The sequence below is a fragment of the Aethalodelphis obliquidens genome, unplaced genomic scaffold (genome assembly GCF_003676395.1).
Source record: "Aethalodelphis obliquidens isolate GAN/ISIS:26980383/991018 unplaced genomic scaffold, ASM367639v1 scaffold35, whole genome shotgun sequence".
Lineage (NCBI taxonomy): Eukaryota > Metazoa > Chordata > Mammalia > Artiodactyla > Delphinidae > Aethalodelphis > Aethalodelphis obliquidens.
In genome coordinates, this window is record NW_020837979.1 from 13,903,672 (window position 1) to 13,922,760 (window position 19,089).

The window sequence follows — 19,089 nt, forward strand, 5'->3', positions numbered from 1 at the left end:
GGACACTGTGGCTCAGGAAGTCAAGGGTCTCTTCCAACTCAGCATGTGAGTTGACCAATGAACTGGATGCCAACGTAGAGCCCCATCCCAGAGTCAGTGCCTTACCCTAGTGGAACCTTCCTCACGAGCGACATGCTTGGCAGGGTCCATAGCCTCTGCCCTGGTATTGATCACATCTAAGTGTCACTTGCTCTCGGGGACCCTTTGCTCTGTGAACTCTGACCTCGTTCTCTGGTGTTGGGAGGAATTTAGCCTCTTCAGCTGCTGCCTCGGCTGATTTCCCCGGGACCCAGCTCTTTCCTGCCTGAATCCATGGTGGTCATTTTCACGTCGGGTCTTGGATACGCTCCCTGCTGGCCCAGCTCACTCACCAGACCTCGCAGATGGCCTGACCAAGCAAACCACTGTCCTCACACCCACAAATCACCCCTCATCCTCCAACAAGGAAGGCTGAGGCCCTGGGGGGGTCCAGCCACAAGCTTCATAAGCCACTTGTGGCAGGCAGGGCTCCAGATTCCCTTCTCTTAGAGGTTCCCACAGGCCTGGGAGGAAGGAACGGGGAGGTACCTCAGGGAACCAGAAGGATGGTCTGAAGCAGATGCAGGAAGGGGAGCTGCCCAAGGAACCTGGGCAGGGCCGGTGACGGGGGAGGGTGGGCAGGAGCCCACAGAGGGGGTGGCTCTTCCCTTTCAATAGGACAGGACAAGGTGGGCACCTGGTAGGTTTCTGCTAATCAGATCACAGCAGGCAGAGGAGACTCAGGAAGTAGGAGAGAATGAAAGCTGGGATTTTTTTTTTTTTTTTTTTTTTTTTTTGCAAAATACAACATTTGTTTTTAAAGGACATTCAATAGGTCCAAGTGAAAGCTGGCAGAATGTCCTTTGGAACCTGAACGACCTGTACCTGTGAGCACACCAGGGTACCATGTGCAGAGGCCCAGCAAGTGCACTGCACAACCCTAGGGCCCCCTTCACATTGCCCTGATTGTGAACCTGAATACTTACTACAGTTCTCTGGCAGGTGGCAGTCAGGTGTCTTAAGGAAGGAAAGAAGGCCGTCTTTTCTGATCCTCTAGGGTTAGTGGTAGGGCTTCAAGTAAGTACTTCCAGGAGGCTTGAAATGAACTTTTCCTCTTCAGAAGTTAAAATCTCTCTAGTGTAAACGTGCCTACTCTACTCACCTGCATGACAGCCCTTTCTTCCTGGAGTATGCAAAGGTAGCAATTCATTAGCATCCATTCTTAATTACAGAGGCCCAAATTCAGGAAGACAGATTTTTTCTTACATGCTTTGGGGGCGTGGGGGTCGGGTAGGGAGCGTATTCGACAACTTTGTGCCGTCAATAGCACCAGTAATTCCTAGGCCTTATTTTAGGCAATACTTGAATTGGGGAATTATATGACAATTCACATTTTGCATGCCTTCACATGGAGAGCGTTCACAAACTTTTCTGGAGTTGTTTTCTTAATTTATTTGTGTATTTATTTATTTTTGGCTGCCTTGGGTTTTCGTCGCTGCACGCGCCTTTCTCTAATTGTGTCAAGCGGGGGCTACTATTCGTTGCAGTGCGCTGGCTTCTCATTGCAGTGGCTTCTCTTGTTGCGGAGCACGGGCTCTAGGCGCGCGGGCTTCAGTAGTTGTGGTACGTGGGCTCTAGAGCGCAGGCTCAGTAGTTGTGGCGCACGGGCTTAATTGCTCCACGGCATGTGGGATCTTCCCGGACCAGGGCTTGAACTTGTGTCCCCTGCATTGGCAGGTGGATTCTTAACCACTGCACCACCAGGGAAGTCCCTGGAGTTGTTTTCTTCACTGGCTGCCCTCAGGAATCTCTATTCCTGATGTCCACACATTCCAAACCAGCATCCCTATTTCTCCAATTTAATGGAGCATTGACTACTCAGATCCCATTCACATTTAACACCACAGGCCATTAACAGACACGCTCTGAAAAGAGTGTTCTCAGAGTCATGAATACACTTGTGTGCTCTGAGAATCACCAAAAGCAGACCTAGCAGGCAATGTTTCCCAAAGATAAGGGTCTCCAATGAGCTGAAGAGATGCTTTCCACATAGACCAGACATCAAAGCATTAAATGAAGGCATGACCGAGGAAGAATTGTGGGCAGAGGCCAGTTGTCTACAGGCTGTCACCAGGGAGCCCTGTGTCACCAACCCAGTGACCATCCACTTATTTCCTGAGCAACAGTTTCTGGTCGACATGAAGACCTCTCTCTGGATATTTCTTGAAGATAACATTTGGCAAGTAAATAGCAAATAGCATTGCTTGCTTTCTTTATACTAAGTAAGAGGGAACATCCCCCCGGTGACCCAGCCCTCAGTGGCAGCTCCCCAAGGGCTTGTCCATTGGGAAGTCCAGTGTTGACCCCAGTGTGTCACCTCGCCACCTGGGCTGGAAGCTGCTTCGCACAGTCCCCTTCCTCGTGTGCTCCCAGGTTAGACTTTGTCGATGAGGGAAACTTGCCCTGGACTTAGAATACAGGAGTGAGGCAGAAGCCATTTTTCTCAGAGGCTTGGTCAGATGCAAGTACATCAAAGAACTTCAAGAGCTCCCACTTCCTGCCGCATTCTCCCCTCACACTCCAGGGCTGCAAGCTGAGGTCCCCAAGACGCAGAACGGCTTCTGTTTTCCTGATGGCCTGACCGATGCCATGGCCCTCAAGATCTCTCTGCTCTCTGGCTCAACCATCAGCTTCACGCGGGCCCTCTCCTGACTCCCTTCCCACCCCTGCTCAGCACTGACCCACGCAGAGAGCTCAGAGCCCTTCCTCAAGCTCCCGGGGCCTCTGTGTGTGCAGCGGACCTCACAGGATGCTTAGAGTTTACCTCACATCAGCACCAATGGTATGATGAAATGTCAGACACCATGATTCTTCTAAGTTGCTCGATGTCTTTTTCCCACCCCTATGCAGTTTCAGGCCTGCTTCGTGAGCCCTGTTAAAACAGAGATCACCAACTCTAGGTTGTAAGCTTCAACAGACTGAAGAGCTGCCAGACACCTTGAAGCTTCCACCTTTCCTTTCTCCAGCCTCTATCAATAGAAAGGATGAGTATACAGAGTGATTTTCCCACCGCCCCAGCCTCATCCTCCCTTAGAAGGAAAATGTTGCTATACTCCCTATTCCTTTCATTCATTTTCTCCTACTGCACTAGAGTTCATCCTCAAAATTGGATATCACTGACTCTGAAAGATTATATTTTAGGTTGGTGTGTGTATTTGCTATAATTGCTGTGTAACAAATTACCCCAAAACTTAGCTGCTTAAAACTTTTATTATCTCACCTTTTCTGTGGGTCAGGAGTTAAGGAGTGGCTCAGTTGGATGGTTCTGCCTCAGGGATTCCCAGGAGGTGGCAGACAAAATGTCAGTCAGGACCCCAGTCACCTGAGAGCTTGCCTGGAGCCAGAGGATCTGCTTCCAAGATAGCACCTGCACAAAGCTGTTGGCAGGAGGCTTCAGATCTTCAACACGTGGCCTTTTCATAAGGCTGCTTGAGTGTCTTCACGGGTATGTCAGCTAACTTTCCCCAGAACGAGTGATCCAAGAGATAGAGCTTTCACGATCTAGTCCCAAAAGTCACAAACCATCAGTTCCTCCATATTCTGTTCATTAGAAATGAGTTACTAAGTCAGCCCACACTCAAAGGGAAGGGAATTAAGCTTCACTTTTTTTTTTACATCTTTATTGGAGTATAATCGCTTCACAATGGTGTGCTAGTTTCTGCTTTATAACAAAGTGAATCAGCTATACATATACATATGTTCCCATATCTCTTCCCTCTTGCGTCTCCCTCCCTCCCACCCTCCCTATCCCACTCCTCTAGGTGGTCACAAAGCACCGAGCTGATCTCCCTGTGCAATGCAGCTGCTTCCCGCTAGCTATCTATTTTACAGTTGGTAGCGTATATATGTCTAAGCTTCACTTTTTAAAGAGCAGAATTTCAAGGAATTTGTGGGCATATCTTAAAACCACCAAAGTGTGAAAAGAATACAAGGATAAGGCGTTAAAATACCTATGTTCTAATTTCACATCTAAATGCTAAAGGACTTGGACACATCCCTTCATGTCTCTAGATCTAGTTCCCCAAAATGAGAAGACTGACTTCAATGACCACTAATGTTTTGTTTCCAGTTAGTCTGTGTCTCAGTGTTCCAGCACTCAAGACCCTAGGCCTTGAACCCAGACCTCAGGCAACCTCCTCCTCCCCTGCCCGTCTCTTGCTGCAAGCTCTTAGCCCCAGCTAGAGCCTCCACTCCTCGGCACCCAGTCCGAGTTCCTCAGCATTTCTGGGCGGTACCCAGGCATCAGTGGGTTTTACGGCTCCCCAGTGGTTCCAGCGTGCTGCCGTGATTAGGAGCGCCCCTCTAACTCTCAGTGGGAACCCCTACATAGGTATCTTTTCAACAAATAAAATAACATTGCATGTGACAAATTACTGATCTGTCTTTTTTCTTTGGTGTACATGTACTTTGAGAGATCTTACACTGCCCAGAGTACAGGTATTCAATGTCCAGTTAATTACTCTTGGGGTCTGATTTTTCTAAGAGAACATTTTGCTCCATGTTACCTCAGAGAAATACTTTAAAAAGTTTAGAAAATTAAAGAAGTTTTGTTCAGGGCCAGGATAGAACTTTTTATAGAAGTTTTCCCTGCTCAGGGTTTCTCATCATGGTACTTGCTTCTGTGGGAAAATTGATCCAATTTTTATCTTTTTGACACCACCTTTTCCTAGAATATAAACTGCTATAAGTTTAAACAATGCTTGCTTTTTTTTTTTTTTTTTTTTTTGGCTTGTATATGTGCATGTGTGAGAAAAGTCAACATTCTCCAAGACGGCAGAGCCCGGCGCTGGGCTTTTCTGACCCTGATTTAGTATCTTTCCCACGTGTGCTCTACCTCAGTAAGTCACTGGGCCAACTTGCCCAGGCCTGAGGGGTTTCCTGGGATGCAGGACTTTCAGTGTTAACACTGAGAAAGTTCCAGAAAACTAAGACAGTCAGCCCCCCTACAAGTGTTGGAGTCTTTAAGCACTGTCTCTGTCTTTCAATAGCTCTAGAAGCTTCTCATGGACAGGTGTTTTACAGTCTGCTGAGCGTGGTGAATGCCCGCTGACTGCCTGAACACCTAGTGGAGGAGGAATCAGGGCTGCCTTGCTAAGAGGCAGGGCAGGGGCAGGGGCTTCGCTGACAGAAACAGGGGTATCCAAAGCACCCCTCTGCACCATGAGGCTCTTAGATGCCAGCTGGCAGAGCCCAAGGCCTAGGAAATGGAGCAAGCTGACTTCTATCAGCCATCTCCAAATATCTGGGTGCCTATCATGGAGAAAAGGAGTGTGACCTGTTGTCTGTCCGAGACCAGTGAATGACACCCCTGGGTGCACATGGGAAACACAGGGGGCACTCAGCAACCTAACTCCCAGAGATTCTGATTGCCTTGGTCTGGGGTGGGACCCAGATTTGCACACACATATACATGTCTTGACCTTTCCCCTTTCTGGGCAGGAAATTTCTCCCCTGGTTATAAAAAAATTTGTGTCTTCTAAACTCCTCCACTTCTCTCTCTGAGGTTACCTTGAGCAAAAATGACCTCGATAAATCAGAACCTTTTGCTGTATCAGTGGCAATCAGGTTATAGATTCTCTTCATAGGAGGTTCTAACACAAAAAGTTCAAACCACTCTTAATATCCTGGGATAAACCATAATGGAAAAGAATATTAAAGAAAGAAAGAATGTCTCTATGCGTATAACTGAGTCACTGTGCTGTACAGCAGAGATGGGCACAGCACCGTAAATCAACTCTCCTTCAATTAAACAAAATATATTTTAAAAAAAGTTCACACCACTCTTCACCATCTGTGAATACATTGTCCGGGTCACGGATGTGGAAGCATGTCCTGGATTCCCCTGCCCTCCCAGCTCTCTCCTGGGCTTCTCCTCACCTGGAGCCCCAGCGTCAGGAGGTTTTCTTGGCCCCCGGCCTCCTGGTCCCACTCCCTCCTTGTTTCCATCATTTCTGGGATGCAAGAATTTCCCACACACACACCTAAGCCAAAGTGGAAGCTCCCGCGCTATCCTTGTGGACCTGCCTCACCTGGCAAGCCCATTAGACGGCGGTGAATCCTGGCCAGGCTGGGCCAATCACTCTCTCGCTCTCTCTCTCTCTCTCTCTCTCTCTCTCTCTCTCTCTCTCTCTCAAATCTAGGGCTCAGCCCCAGGGCCTCTGGTCAGATGTATCTGGAAGGTTACAAATCTCAAGACCTGTGGTTGCCATGTAGGGAAAGACCATTTGAGGCCACGAGCAGCAATGGTCCAACTGGGAGACAAAGTCTGCGGATGAATAACCAAGACAGGTGACCAGGCAGCCCGGGTGCGGAGGGGGCTGAGACAGTGACTTAGCGCCCACTCTGTTCCACAAGCTTCCCGGTGCCTGTTCTCATCCTCCCGCTACCCTCAGGTCGTGCGGGATCCTTGCCCTAATTTCCTCTTTAGCTGAGCCAGCCTCACAGATGTCTGTCGCTTGCCACCCAACAACCCCTGGGAGAGTCACCAACGTTCACTGCCCCCCACAGGTCCCTTCTTGGAACACGAATCTGGGCCTTTCCTGCTCCAACAAGATCCCCTGAGCCCGTTTATTTCCTGCTCGCTTTCAACTCCGAAGAGGGCCTGCACCCTGTTCCCCGTGGGTCTGCTCCCCGGGAGTTAGAGGAGAGGTGGCCTCCTAGCTGTGGCTTCTGCAGAGTCCGGGGTCCTCGCCCACATCTCCGCTTCCTGGAGCTCGGGCCTTGCCCCCCTCATCGTCCTCCCCCAGAGACATTTTAGAACACATTTTGGTGGAACACTTGAAAAGAGTAAACAGTGGTTTCCTCGCATTCCTGTCAGGCTTTGTTTCTCGAGACTGAAGAGTCTTGAATCGGAGTGCTACCCACCCCCCTCGCAGCACTCCCTGACTCTGGCCTGAACCTTGGCGGGTGGGCTGAGGACTGCTCAGCGTTGCTGGCCTAGGACAGCAGTTTCAGGTCGCCCATTATTAGGCTTTCGGCGTCCACATCCATCGTCCCCTCTCAAACCCTCTCTGGCCCTGGAGTGAGAATCCAAGTCCAGCAACAGGGAAGGGCACTCAGCACTCAGGCCCAGGCAGCCTTGACCACTGCATGGCCCTGCCTCGTCCTGGCCGCAGCCCCACATGGCCCCCCTGGACCTCATCCTCAGCAACGCCTCGGCTTTGTCCCAACCCTGTTAGGGCCCAGGGACCTGGCTTCTCCTCTTCTGGGATGTGGTGTGGGCCTCAGGGGAGACTGAGAACAATGCTGGGCCTTTATCAACAGCTAATCCCATCCTGGCTGGCTCCTGGACTTCCCTTCTCAGAAATGCCAGCTCTTATTTTAACACATGGCGTGTTCCCTTCTGAGTCACCTCAGCCCTAATTGTGTGTGGCCAGAGCAGTGACAGTCCCTCCCTCACTAACACCTCAGCCAAGCTCTTCTGCGAGAGCACAGAGCAAACACCTTCGCGTCCATCCGGAACGGGCCTGGCTTCCTTCTGCCCTGTCACGAGCTCCCGGTGCCACAAAATGCAGGAGCTGGAAGAGACCCTAGAAATCACCAGATCCCACCCCTTCATTTACAGCTAAGTTAACCAAAGCCCAGAGAGGGCAGGACTCTACTCAAGGTCACACAGCAAGGTCAGGCTTCCTGGTCCAGACCCTTGCTTTCCATGTATGTTACTTCTCAGAGGACATGACGTGGGGGGAGAAAAACTGGGGGGAGTTTGTGGCTGTTCAAGTTTGTTCCTATTGAGGTTTCCATCCCGCACTTGCCCGGAAGGGGTGCTTGTCCCACCTCAGGGGTCAGCACTTGGGCTTCGCTCAGCAACAGGAACAGTCTCAGGCACCCCAAGTATCAGAAAGGACTTTGACAAGAGGGGGGAGTATCAGGAACCCCCATGAATCAGAACGTCCAAGCATCCCGACTGTGGTGCTTAACAGGAGAAAGTGCTAAGTGGCCGGGTAAACGGCTAATAATGCAACAGTTGGTGTCATGGGGAAGTCCACGCACCAGCCCTTTGCAGGCACATCCACAGCCCTGGCAAATGAGAGCGGGTCCAGGACGACCTCCCGGAGTCCCTGCCGGTGCTTTACCATCACTGATCCCGTTCTGTTCTGAGACTCAGTGAGGAGTTCTATCAAAGCCAAAAGGGGTTGGGGGTTAACGCCCAGTTACCTTGCATTCAGCCCTGCACCCCCTTCTAACGCATCAGCATGTGGGCTCTGGAGGTGCTCTGCCTGGGTTCGGATCCTGGCTCCACCAGCTACTAGCTGTGCATGAAAGAGAAAAGGACTCTGGTCAAGTCCGTCACCCTCTCCCTAAAGTGCGTAGAGTAATAGACCCTTCCTCCCAGGGTTGGTTTAATCATTAAAGCATTTGGACCACTGCCTGGCATGTGATCGCTTAGCTATCATCATCATTTTTATTATTTTAAGCCTCAGCAGATATGATCTCTTTGCTTTAGCCCCCTTACGTGTGTCCCCCAAGGGCCAGTATGGTAAAAGCAAGAAATGTAAGTCCTGGCGGTCCTGTGGGTAAGACTCCACGATTCCACTGCAGACGGCACGGGTTCGATCCCTGCTTGGGGTACTAAGATCCTGCTGCGTGCAGCTCTGGGGATGTCTGTGAAACATAGCAACATAAACCAGAAGCTGTAGTCAGAACATTCCAAAACTGGAATAGAGGATTTGGTCAGTCTGATGTGTGTTCTACAATTCAACTAAAACCTCTAAGGAACGTTGACGCGTGTCTTGTTCAAAACGTGCCCAAATACTTCCCTTCTTTCTACCTCTGTGTTGTGATAAACGTAGAGGTTTTTCTCTGACAGGTGAAGAGACCGAAGACCAAAGAGTTTGGGCTCTGGCCTGGGGGAGGTTTCAAATTTTGGATAATCAGAAACCTGATACGTTTTGCAATGCCCTTTCATTTAACTGCAGTATAGTTGATTTACAATGTTGTGTTAATTTCTGCTGTTCAGAAAAGTGATTCAGTTACACACTTATATACATTTTTTATATTCTTTTCCATTATGGTTTATCACAGGACAGTGAATATAGTTCCCTGTGCTATAGAGTAGGACCTTGCCGTTTATCCATTCTATTTATAATAGTTTGTGTAATGCTTTCTTTTCTTTTTTTTTTTTTGGGGGGGGCTGCATTGGGTCTCCGTTGCTGCGCGCAGGCTTTCTCTAGTTGCAGTGAGCAGGGGCTACTCTTTGTTGCAATGCACGGGCTTCTCATTGCAGTGGCTTCTCTTGTTGCAGAGCACGGAATCTAGGTGCACGGGCTTCAGTAGTTGTGGCACACAGGCTCAGTTGCTCCACAGCATGTGGGATCTTCCCAGACCAGGGCTCGAACCTGTGTCCCCTGCATCGGCAGGCGGATTCTTAACCATTATGCCACAAGGGAAGTCCCATGTGTAATGCCTTTTTAAATGCATTTTTTACCTACGTATATTTCATTACAAGCTTGTTTTTCATTTTTTTATTTTTCATTTTGAAATAATTTTAGACGTAAGAAACATTGCAAAAATAGTAGAAAAAAATTTCTGAGTCCGCTTTACCTAGCTTTCCCAAACGTTAACATCTTCTATAACCTCAGCATAATTATCAAGACCAGGATATGAACACGGATACAACACTACTAACTTATCTCCAGACGTTATTCCAACTTTGTCAATTGCCCCACTGGGGTTCTCCTTCTACCCAGGATCCAATGCAGCCTCACACACAGCACTGAGTGGTCATGTCCCCTTCATCTCCTCCAGTCTGGAACAGTTCCCTCAAGCTTTGTCTTTCCTGATCATAACACTTTGGAGGAGCGGTGGCCAGTTGTTTTGTAGAATGTTCCTCACTCTGGGCGTGCCTGGTGTTTTCCCATGATTAGACTGAGGTTCTGCATTTTTGGCACAAACACCGCAGAGGAGATGTTGTGTCCTTCTCAGCTCATCACACCGGGAGCCACGTGAAGCGGATACATCTCATTCCTGCTAATGGGAACTTTCACCCCTTGGATATGGTGGTGCCTATCAGATTTATCCACTGGAAATTTACTCTCTTTCCCTTTGTAATTGATAAGTATTTTGTGGGGACATATCTTGAGACTTTGAACCTAAGTCTGGTTTCTCATCATACTTTCCCCCACTAATTTTAACATTCATCGATGATTCTTTGTTACTTTTATTTTTTAATTTTTTATTGAAGCATAGTTGATTTACAATGTTCTGTTAGTTTCAGGTGTACAGCACAGTGAATATATATATGTATGTATATATATATATATTCTTTTTCATCTTCTTTTCCCTTATAGGTTATTACAAAATACTGAATATAGTTTCCTATGCTATACAGTAGGTCCTTGTTGGTTATCTATTTTACATATAGTAGTGTGTGCATGTTAATCCCATCCTCCTAAATTATCCCTCCCCTCCCTTCCCCTTCAGTAATCATAAGTTTGTTTTCTATGTCTGTGGGTCTATTCATCAATGATTCTTGCCTGCAACAATGACTGTGTTGTTAGCCGAATGGTGATTTCCTATTTCCATCATTCCTTCTGCATTTATTCATTGGAATTCTTTTGTAAGGAAGAGCTTTCTCTTCTTCTTCATTTATTTATTTATGCAATTATTTGTATCGATGTGGAGTCATGGTTATTTGCTTTATTCTAGGAGTTATAATATATTGCTATCATTATTTTGTTACTAAAATTGTCTCAGACTTGCCCATTGGAAGCCCCTTCAATGTGGCCCCTATGTCCTTCAGTAAGAGCCTCATCATTTCTGAGCACTTTTTCTAGCACAGGAAAATCTTCCAAGTTCATTTATATTTTCCCTGCTCCAGCCCTAGAATCAGCCATTTCTTCAAGGAGCCCTGAATTTTTTTTCTTCTCATTAGTGAATGGTACTTGGAAACCAAGATCTAGAGGCCAGTATATGCATAGCTACTGGGGTATCATTATCGTTAGTCCCTTCCAAGGACAAACGTAGGGAATATATGTCTGTATGCACACACACATACATATCCACCTACATCTATTTGTATTTCTATATCTAACCATCTATGTGTGTAAAAGCATGAGTTCACACCAATTCCCCTGATTCCAATCCAACCTCACAGGGTGCATTCTAACCCTCCCCCTTTCCATTTTTGTTACTCCTCTTTCAACAGTAAAAGACCTGGTTCTCACTATCTATAATATATTTACTTATTTTCTTAATCATGGAATACACTTGAGATATTTTCAGGATTTATGATGCCTTTTTTTTAAGTTTGTGTGATTTTAGTCAAATAATGAAATGCTCGTACTACACTGTTACTATTAAAGGTGAGGCAAGACAGCCCGGTGTTTAATTGGGTGGACTCTGGAAGCAAGCAGTCATTTAGTGTTTCCAAATCTCACCTTCCTAATATATAAAACAGAGATAATAACAATATCTAGCTCATAGGATTGTGGTGAGAATAAAAGAGATAATGCATGTAAAGTGCTCAGCACACAGGAAATCCTGGATAAACAGCACACATTTTAATTAGCTATTTATTAGGAAATAGAGGAAATTTTTCTATTGGAATCTAATTGTTTTTATGAAAAGTTGACCCAGAATAGTTAGAGTTAATATGCGTGAAATAAGAAAGAGGTTGGGAGCTTTGAGGCTTGCGCAAAATTTTTTTCATATAGTTGTGATGAAACTGTTAATTTTCGTCCAGTAGGTGGCAGCACTTGTACCTTCGCCTTCGAGTGGGTTCCTGATGCGTCTAGACAATAGTGTCATCATAGCAGATCACCCAAGACTGCTGGAGACAGGAAGCAACTTCAGGATTAATATACTCATACGAGGGCTTCCCTGGTGGCGCAGTGGTTGAGAGTCCGCCTGCCAATGCAGGCGATACAGGTTCGTGCCCCGGTCCGGGAAGATCCCACATGCCGCGGAGCGGCTGGGCCCGTGAGCCATGGCCGCTGAGCCTGCACGTCCGGAGCCTGTACTCCGCAACGGGAGAGTCCACAACAGTGAGAGGCCCGCGTACCGCAAAAAGCAAACAAACAAACAAACAAACAAAATATATATATATATATATATATATATATATATACTCATACGAACCACAACTTTAAAAAAGAAAAGAAAAGCCCACATCTAAGCAAGTCTGGGTAAGGAATTCAAGCAAGTCCGCCCAAACCCTGCCCAGGCCACAGGGCATCTGCTCCCCCTAGGTGGGCACAGCTCAGGTTCCCCAGTCTCGGAACATCGTCCCTGAGTGAGACTGGGGGTGGAGAACAAGCTGGACCAGACTTACTGAAGGTCCCAGCAAGGAGCTGGAGCAGGTTCTCAGGGCCCTGCCCCTTCATACTCTAGGGTCCCCAGACACTTATAAAGGGATGTGAATCCTCGTGTGCACCCTCACTGCCTCAGGTTACAGGTTAGAGTCTCCCTCTGAGGCAAAAAACAGAGACCCAGTCGACATGGTTGAAGAAGAGTTGAAGGAAGAGGATGCGGCCCCATGGGGGAATCCTGTGGCAATCCAACCACAGATCAAGACATTGACTCAGGGGACTTCCCTGGTGGCGCAGTGGTTAAGAATCCTCCTGCCAATGCAGGGGACATGGGTTCCAGCCCTGGTCTGGGAAGATCCTACATGCCTTGGAGTAACAAATCCCGTGTGCTACAACTACTGAGCCCATGCGATACAACTACCGAAGCCCACATGCTCTAGAAACCATGCTCTGCAAGGAGAGAAGCCACCGCAATGAGAAGCCCACGCACCGCAACGAAGAGTAGCCCCTGCTCACCGCAACTAGAGAAAGCCCGCACACAGCAACGAAGACCCAATGCAGCCAAAAATAAATAATTTTTTTTTTAAAAAAGACATTGTCTCAGGAAATCAAAGTGGCTACACAGAGTCACTGTCTCCCTTCACCGCCCTAGGGCTACCAGTCCTGCTTCCTGGAGTGGCAGGAGAGGGCAAGAGGTGGCCTGGGCTCTAATCCCAGATCTGCCATCTCCTAGGCGTAGGCCTTGACCAAGTTATTTACCCTTTCTGAACTTTAATTTCCCCATCTGGAAATTCCGTACAGCTTTGGAGTTTTCATGAGGACTGCGTGAGGTTATACTATAAAGTACTTAGAACTGAGCTGGGCATCAAGAAAATGCTCAACAAAACTCAGCTTTTATTTTTATTACCACAAATATTATTATTGTTATTTTATTTTCAAAGTGAAAATAAAATGAAGAGAAATCATGAACTGCTTCATTATGCTTTCTGGTCCCCCTGTTTGCAGCCATTAGAGCTGCCCAAGACTGTAGCTTTCAGCAGCCTCCTCCCTCCCCATGTGTTAGTTCTAATTCTAGATCGAGGCCTCTGACTGGCCCAGCGCATCTCTGTGCACCAGGCCATAGGCTAGGCTCCACCCCTATGGACATCTCCTTGGTCCAATCAGATTAGGCCGGTGGGGATGGAGGTCGAAAGGCCACTGAGGGCACCCAGCACCTTGGAAAGACATTCCTTCCAAAAGGTGGACAGCCAGAAATAGACCGGTAAAGTCAACCCACACGTAAAACATTTTTCAAAGATATGCACATGCTGTTGTGAACAAATTATAAATGTATTTAAAGGTGTCATTGAACATAGTAACTTTCTTAATTATTCATATTATTAACAATAGCATTATATGTATATATTATTATATTAATATATATTAATGATCATCATTAACTTTCTCAGTCAATATAACTTAAGGTTCAAATTTTACCATGTTGGTCTCCATAAAATGTCTTGATGGTAAAGTGTCTTCATCCTCAAAAATTTGGGATACAACCCCTCAATACTACATTGGGCTGCTTCAGGTCCACCTTCAAAGTAGCTGACTGAACCTTAAATCCCTGGACCAGCCCGCACTCCTACCTGGTTCCCTCACCTGGGGCTGCACAGAGGCGCTGGGGTCCCACTGGCCTGGGACCCATGCCCCTCCCCGCCCTAGGTCTCTGCCCGTGAGCATGCAGCCTGCAGTGCCTGGGTCCTGTGATTTTTAAGAGCACCTATAGGTGCTCCCCAGAGCATCATCCCCACTCCCAAAAAACATCTCCTTGGGTGGGAATGACCTGGGCAGTAGGGGAGGGGCATTCAACAACGATTCTGAGGATACAGTGATTCTCTGGTCCTCAGCAGGACACTAAGGAGGGATTGTAGCATCTAAAACAGAAACATAAGGCAGGCGTGTGGGATGAGTCTTGTGACTCAGGATAGGAGCCCACCTCCAGGCTCTGGGTTCCAGGGATGGGGCAGCTGCCCAACTGCTGGAACAGGGGCTGAGTCTGCAGCAAGGCAAGTTGATGACTCCAACTTCTCCCTGGGGTACAGCCTGCAGAGGAGAATTATCTCATTAACTATGGACAACTGCAATTCTGATCACCTCATCCTCTGCGTAAAATGTTTCACTGGCTCCCCAGCACCTTCCAGGTAACTCCCCCAACCTCTCAGCACAGCTTACACCATGCTAGGCACACACATGAGTTATCTTAACAGTACATCGCAGGAGTCTTGCACGTATTTTTGGTCCCATGTCAGAAAAGGAAACCAAAGAGGCAAAGCGGCAGCCAAGATCAACTTCAGCTGAATGAAACCCACGCCTGTCTGGGCCCCTGGCCTGTGCCCACAGGCAGCACTCTGGAAGTCTGTTGAGTCAACGCCAAGGTTCTCAGCCTGAGTATATGGGAAAGCACATCTTACTTTGGGTCAGGCAAGCCCCTAGAACCAGGAATCCACAGTTCCTGATTCCCATCAGAGAAATGTCCTCATATCTGAAGTACCTCAGGAACAGTACTTACCATCATTACAAGCTGGGTTGGATGTTTGACACTATTTGGACACACAGCATCTCCTCCTTCTTCCTAATAATCACTCTAATTTCCTTTGGGGAATGATCCGACAGCTACCGTGTACAGGAACCCACCCTCCACTTCATAAGCCAAAAGAGTCACCCAAGTCTCCTGGTGCCAGACTTCCCTCTTACCATCTTAGAACAGCCAAAGGCAAGCCTCTGATCTAAGCTTGGCCAGTTGAACTTGCTTTCCTAGGAATCTGGCTTTGAAGCAAGAGACACAAAGACAGGGGAATGGTGGAAGTTCATTCATCCCAGTGACTGCACCTGGGCCAGACTGAAGTGCTATCCCTGCTTCCAAGACCCTCTGAGCTGGCTGGCTCCTGTCCAAGCTCTGTTCTAGGTCTTCCCTTCCACCCTGAGGCATCCATGGACATCTAATCACTTCCCTTTTCTTACTTTAGCCTGAGTCAGTTTCTGTTGCTTGCCATCGGTGAATCTGACTGATACACAGCTCATGCTAAGGAAGAAAGAATTCCCCATTTCCCTACCACATTTGGGATCCAAAGGCCAGATGTGACCCTTCTACCGCTGGGTAATGAACTTCCTGAGATTCTTAACCAAAAAAAGGAAAGAAGTTTATAAAATTGGCTAACCGTCCACCAACTGGCAACTTCTGATCAGAACATAGTAAACCTGAGTTCACTTGACAAATGAGGTCACCTGGATGAAAAGGGAAGGGGGTTGGAATTTCAAGCGTTTATTCAACTCACGGGAAAAGCCCAGTGATTACCTACTCTCTATTGCAACATTCCTCAGATCTGTGATGGGAACATAGCAGGGTCAAGCTCACGGCATCATCGGATGGAGGAAATGGTCAACATGGTCATTTATTTGTTTCCTTGTCCCTAACCGTTTCCAGTTGTATGCAGAGCATTCTGGTCCTGCAGTACCTCAGGGACACGTGCCTAGGTTATTTACTATGACGGACATTTATCCCACTTTCTAGACAGGGTGGCTGGGGACAGGCAAGGGTAGGCTTGTGCGGTGTAGACTGTGGTGGGCTGTGGGCACGGTACTAGGCAGGAAGCATGAAGTGTGTAGCTTGGTCACAAGGAACTGGCCCTCAGAAATGTCAAATTGTCCACACGCCAGGAGGGGAGCCATCTCTTATTGACAAACTCAAGTTCATGGACTCTCAGATCATGGGATGGCTGACAGAATGTTTCTCTGTTCTTTTCTACAGGATGGGAAATAGATGGGTCAGGAGGACAGCTGGCTGTACAGCAGATCCGTGCAGGCTCTATCTGTAGCCACGCCCCGTGAGAAGAGCCAAATTTTATTGTCTTTCTTTTCCGTGCTTTAAATTTATCTTTTATTGAAGTATAGTTGATTTACTATGTTTTGTAAATTTCTGCTGTACGGTAAAGTGACTCAGTTATACACATATATACATTCTTTTTAATATTTTTTCCCTTATCGTTTATCCCAGGATATTGAATATAACTCCCTGTTCTATACAGTGGGACCTTGTTGTTTATCCATTGTTGTTTATCCTGTCCATCTTTCTCCCACCTCACTCAGGAGCCAAATCTTAATCAGAGAATGCGGTGCCACTGGCGTCAGAACAAGAGGAACCAGGGATCCATCCCAGGGACCATGAGGCAGACGTCCTCACCCCTGCCCCAGGCCAGGTCAGCTTGGTCTACGGCTGGCTTTTTGTGTTTTCTTTATTTTTTTCCCCCGTGGATGGCAGCTCTCAAGGGTGTGGAGACACTGACCCCTCTTTGAGGATTTGATAGGAGCCATGGACCCACTACCCAGAAAACCCCACAGAACACACAGTCTTGTGCTCAGTGTGGTGGCTCTGAGACAATGCCGTGTGTCCACCTCCATGTCGCTTTCCCCTGGGCACACGGGCACATGAGGTCCCCCAGCCCTCCCGCGGTTAAGCGGGACAGTGTGATGGAATCCTGGCCCGTGAACTGGAGGCAGAAATGAAGGCCACTCCCAGGCCTGACCCCCAACTCTCCCCTCCCTCTCTCCCCCTCTTTCTCTCTGTGCCCTGCTGGCCAGATGCGGAGGATCCAGGGGAGGACCCCGAGCCCTGGGGGACAGAAGAGCAGGCAGAGGGAGGGGCCTGGGCTCCTGAGTGACTGCGTGGACCAGAGCCTCACCTCCTGAGCCAGCCTGCTCTGTGCTGTGAGAAGGAAGCAGGGGCCATGGGAAGCCCCCGTGACATCACTTAGACACCCTGACCGACACCCCCAGAGGCAGCCATCCGCAGACCCCGCCCCCTGCAGCGCGGGCCGCCCTGAGTGTGCCCTGTGCGGCTCCTTTGTTTACCACTCACTAAACTACAAGCACCTCCTGTCCCACCTTCTTGGGCGGAATACAAGTCATGGGGTCCCCATCTTTGTCACACGTTTACACGCCACACTCTTGGTCATACCAGCCAGGGCTTGAGGCCAACAGAAACTGCCCGAGTCCTTGTGTGACTCTGAGGGAGTCCCTGGGCCATCCTGAGTCCATCGGTGCTGGTCCCCACCCTGCCCGCGCCCGTGAGCTTCCGCTGGAGAGGGCACCCCAGGACTCAGCCACGCTGACTCGCTGCTCTCGCCCCTCACGTCTGCCCCTCGGGGGTGGTGAGCTTGTCCTTGGGTGTGCGTTGTTTCAGGGGGGCCTGGCCTGGCAGCTGCAGAGGCTTCTTCCTCCTGAACGGAAAGGATAAGGGGAGGGGGGGCGGGGTAGGTGGCCTTGGAGTGTTCCCAGTCTGCCCCTCCGGTGCTTGCCCTGGGTCAAGAGGCAGGCAGGAAGCTCTTAAGAGCAATTGCTCCAGAGCAGAGGAGGACTGAGAGGCCTGGGGGAGAGACGGGAGTTGAGGGGAGTCACCCTGGCTGCCCCGGTCCTGCCTCAGTTTCCCTTCCATAACCCAGAGAGATGGGACCAGATGTGAAGGCTCAAGAGCCCCCTGGTTGGAGGGAGTCCAGGCCCATGGGGGATAGGATGTGGCTGTTCAGGGGTTCCCAGGGGAGCAGGACATCAGGCAGGAGCCAGGGTGGGGTGGGGGCTGGCAGGAGTGTCACTGCTGGGAAGAGGAGGGGATCAAAGCAAAGCACCTGGAGGGCCCTCCAGGGCAAAGGCAAACACTGAGGTCACGGCTGCTCCCACAGGGCTCTGTTCCCACGCCCCAGCCCCCAGCTATAAGGGCCCCACCCCAGGCAGGGTGTCCACACTGTGGAGAAGCCATGGCCACGTCGCACCTGCTGCCGTGGCTGTTCCTGCTGCCTGCGCTCTGTGGGCCGGGCACTGGTGAGTCTCCCCAGCCTCTCCTCACCCCATTCTTCACCCCGGGGCCAGGTGTGGAGGGGGCATCACGACCTCCTCCACCACTTACTGAGCCCTGGCTCTGTCCCACGCATTATCCTCAGTCTGTACCTTGTCCTAGTTTTAAAGATGAGGAGGTTTTTTTGTTTTGTTTTGGTTTGTTTTACGGTACGTGGGCCTCTCACTGCTGTGGCCTCTCCCGTTGCGGAGCACAGGCTCCGGACGCGCAGGCCCAGCGGCCATGGCCCACGGGCCCAGCCGCTCCACGGCATGTGGGATCTTCCCGGACTGGGGCATGAACCCGTGTCCCCCGCATCGGCAGGCGGACTCTCAACCACTGTGCCACCAGGGAAGCCCGATGAGGGGGTTTTGACTCAGAGAAACTCCAGGGCTTGTCCAAGGTCGCACAGCTGGTAGGCACTATAGCAGGTAGAACACAGAGCCGTCCGACTCCAGCATGTTTAACAGTCATGCGTCCCAGTAAAATTGGGTTTGGAGGTTGGGTGAGGCCAGGGTGCCAGGTGTGGCTCGGATCCCAAGGTTGCTCTGGCCCCAAACAGCAGCTGTCGGGACCACCTCATCCCCGGCCTGCGCCCAGGGCCCCGAGTTCTGGTGCCAAAGCCTGGAGCAAGCATTGCAGTGCAGAGCCCTAGGGCACTGCCTGCAGGAAGTCTGGGGACATGTGGAAGCTGTGAGTACCACCCAAGGATGTACCGAGACCAAAGGTCTTGGGATAGAGGGTCCTGGGTAGGCTCTGGATGGGATTGGAGCCCCTGTAGGGGATGGGAGGGGATGGGATAGGATGGGATGTGATGGGATGTGTTGGGGGGAAGGGATGGGATGGGTTGGGGGGGAAGGGATGGGATTGATGGGATGGGATGGGATGGGATGG

At 49.4% G+C, this 19,089-nt stretch overlaps 1 protein-coding gene across 1 annotated transcript in view; it reads left to right on the forward strand.

Annotated features, from left to right (window-relative positions):
* The first annotated feature begins 18,094 nt into the window (after positions 1-18,094).
* SFTPB (surfactant protein B) overlaps positions 18,095-19,089 on the forward strand; it is a 7,871-nt gene continuing 6,876 nt past the window's right edge. Inside the window, exons 1-2 of the mRNA XM_027129168.1 lie at positions 18,095-18,182; positions 18,761-18,888. Coding sequence (XP_026984969.1) covers positions 18,119-18,182; positions 18,761-18,888 — 192 coding nt within the window. The 5' untranslated portion in view covers positions 18,095-18,118. The remainder of the gene's footprint in view (positions 18,183-18,760; positions 18,889-19,089) is intronic.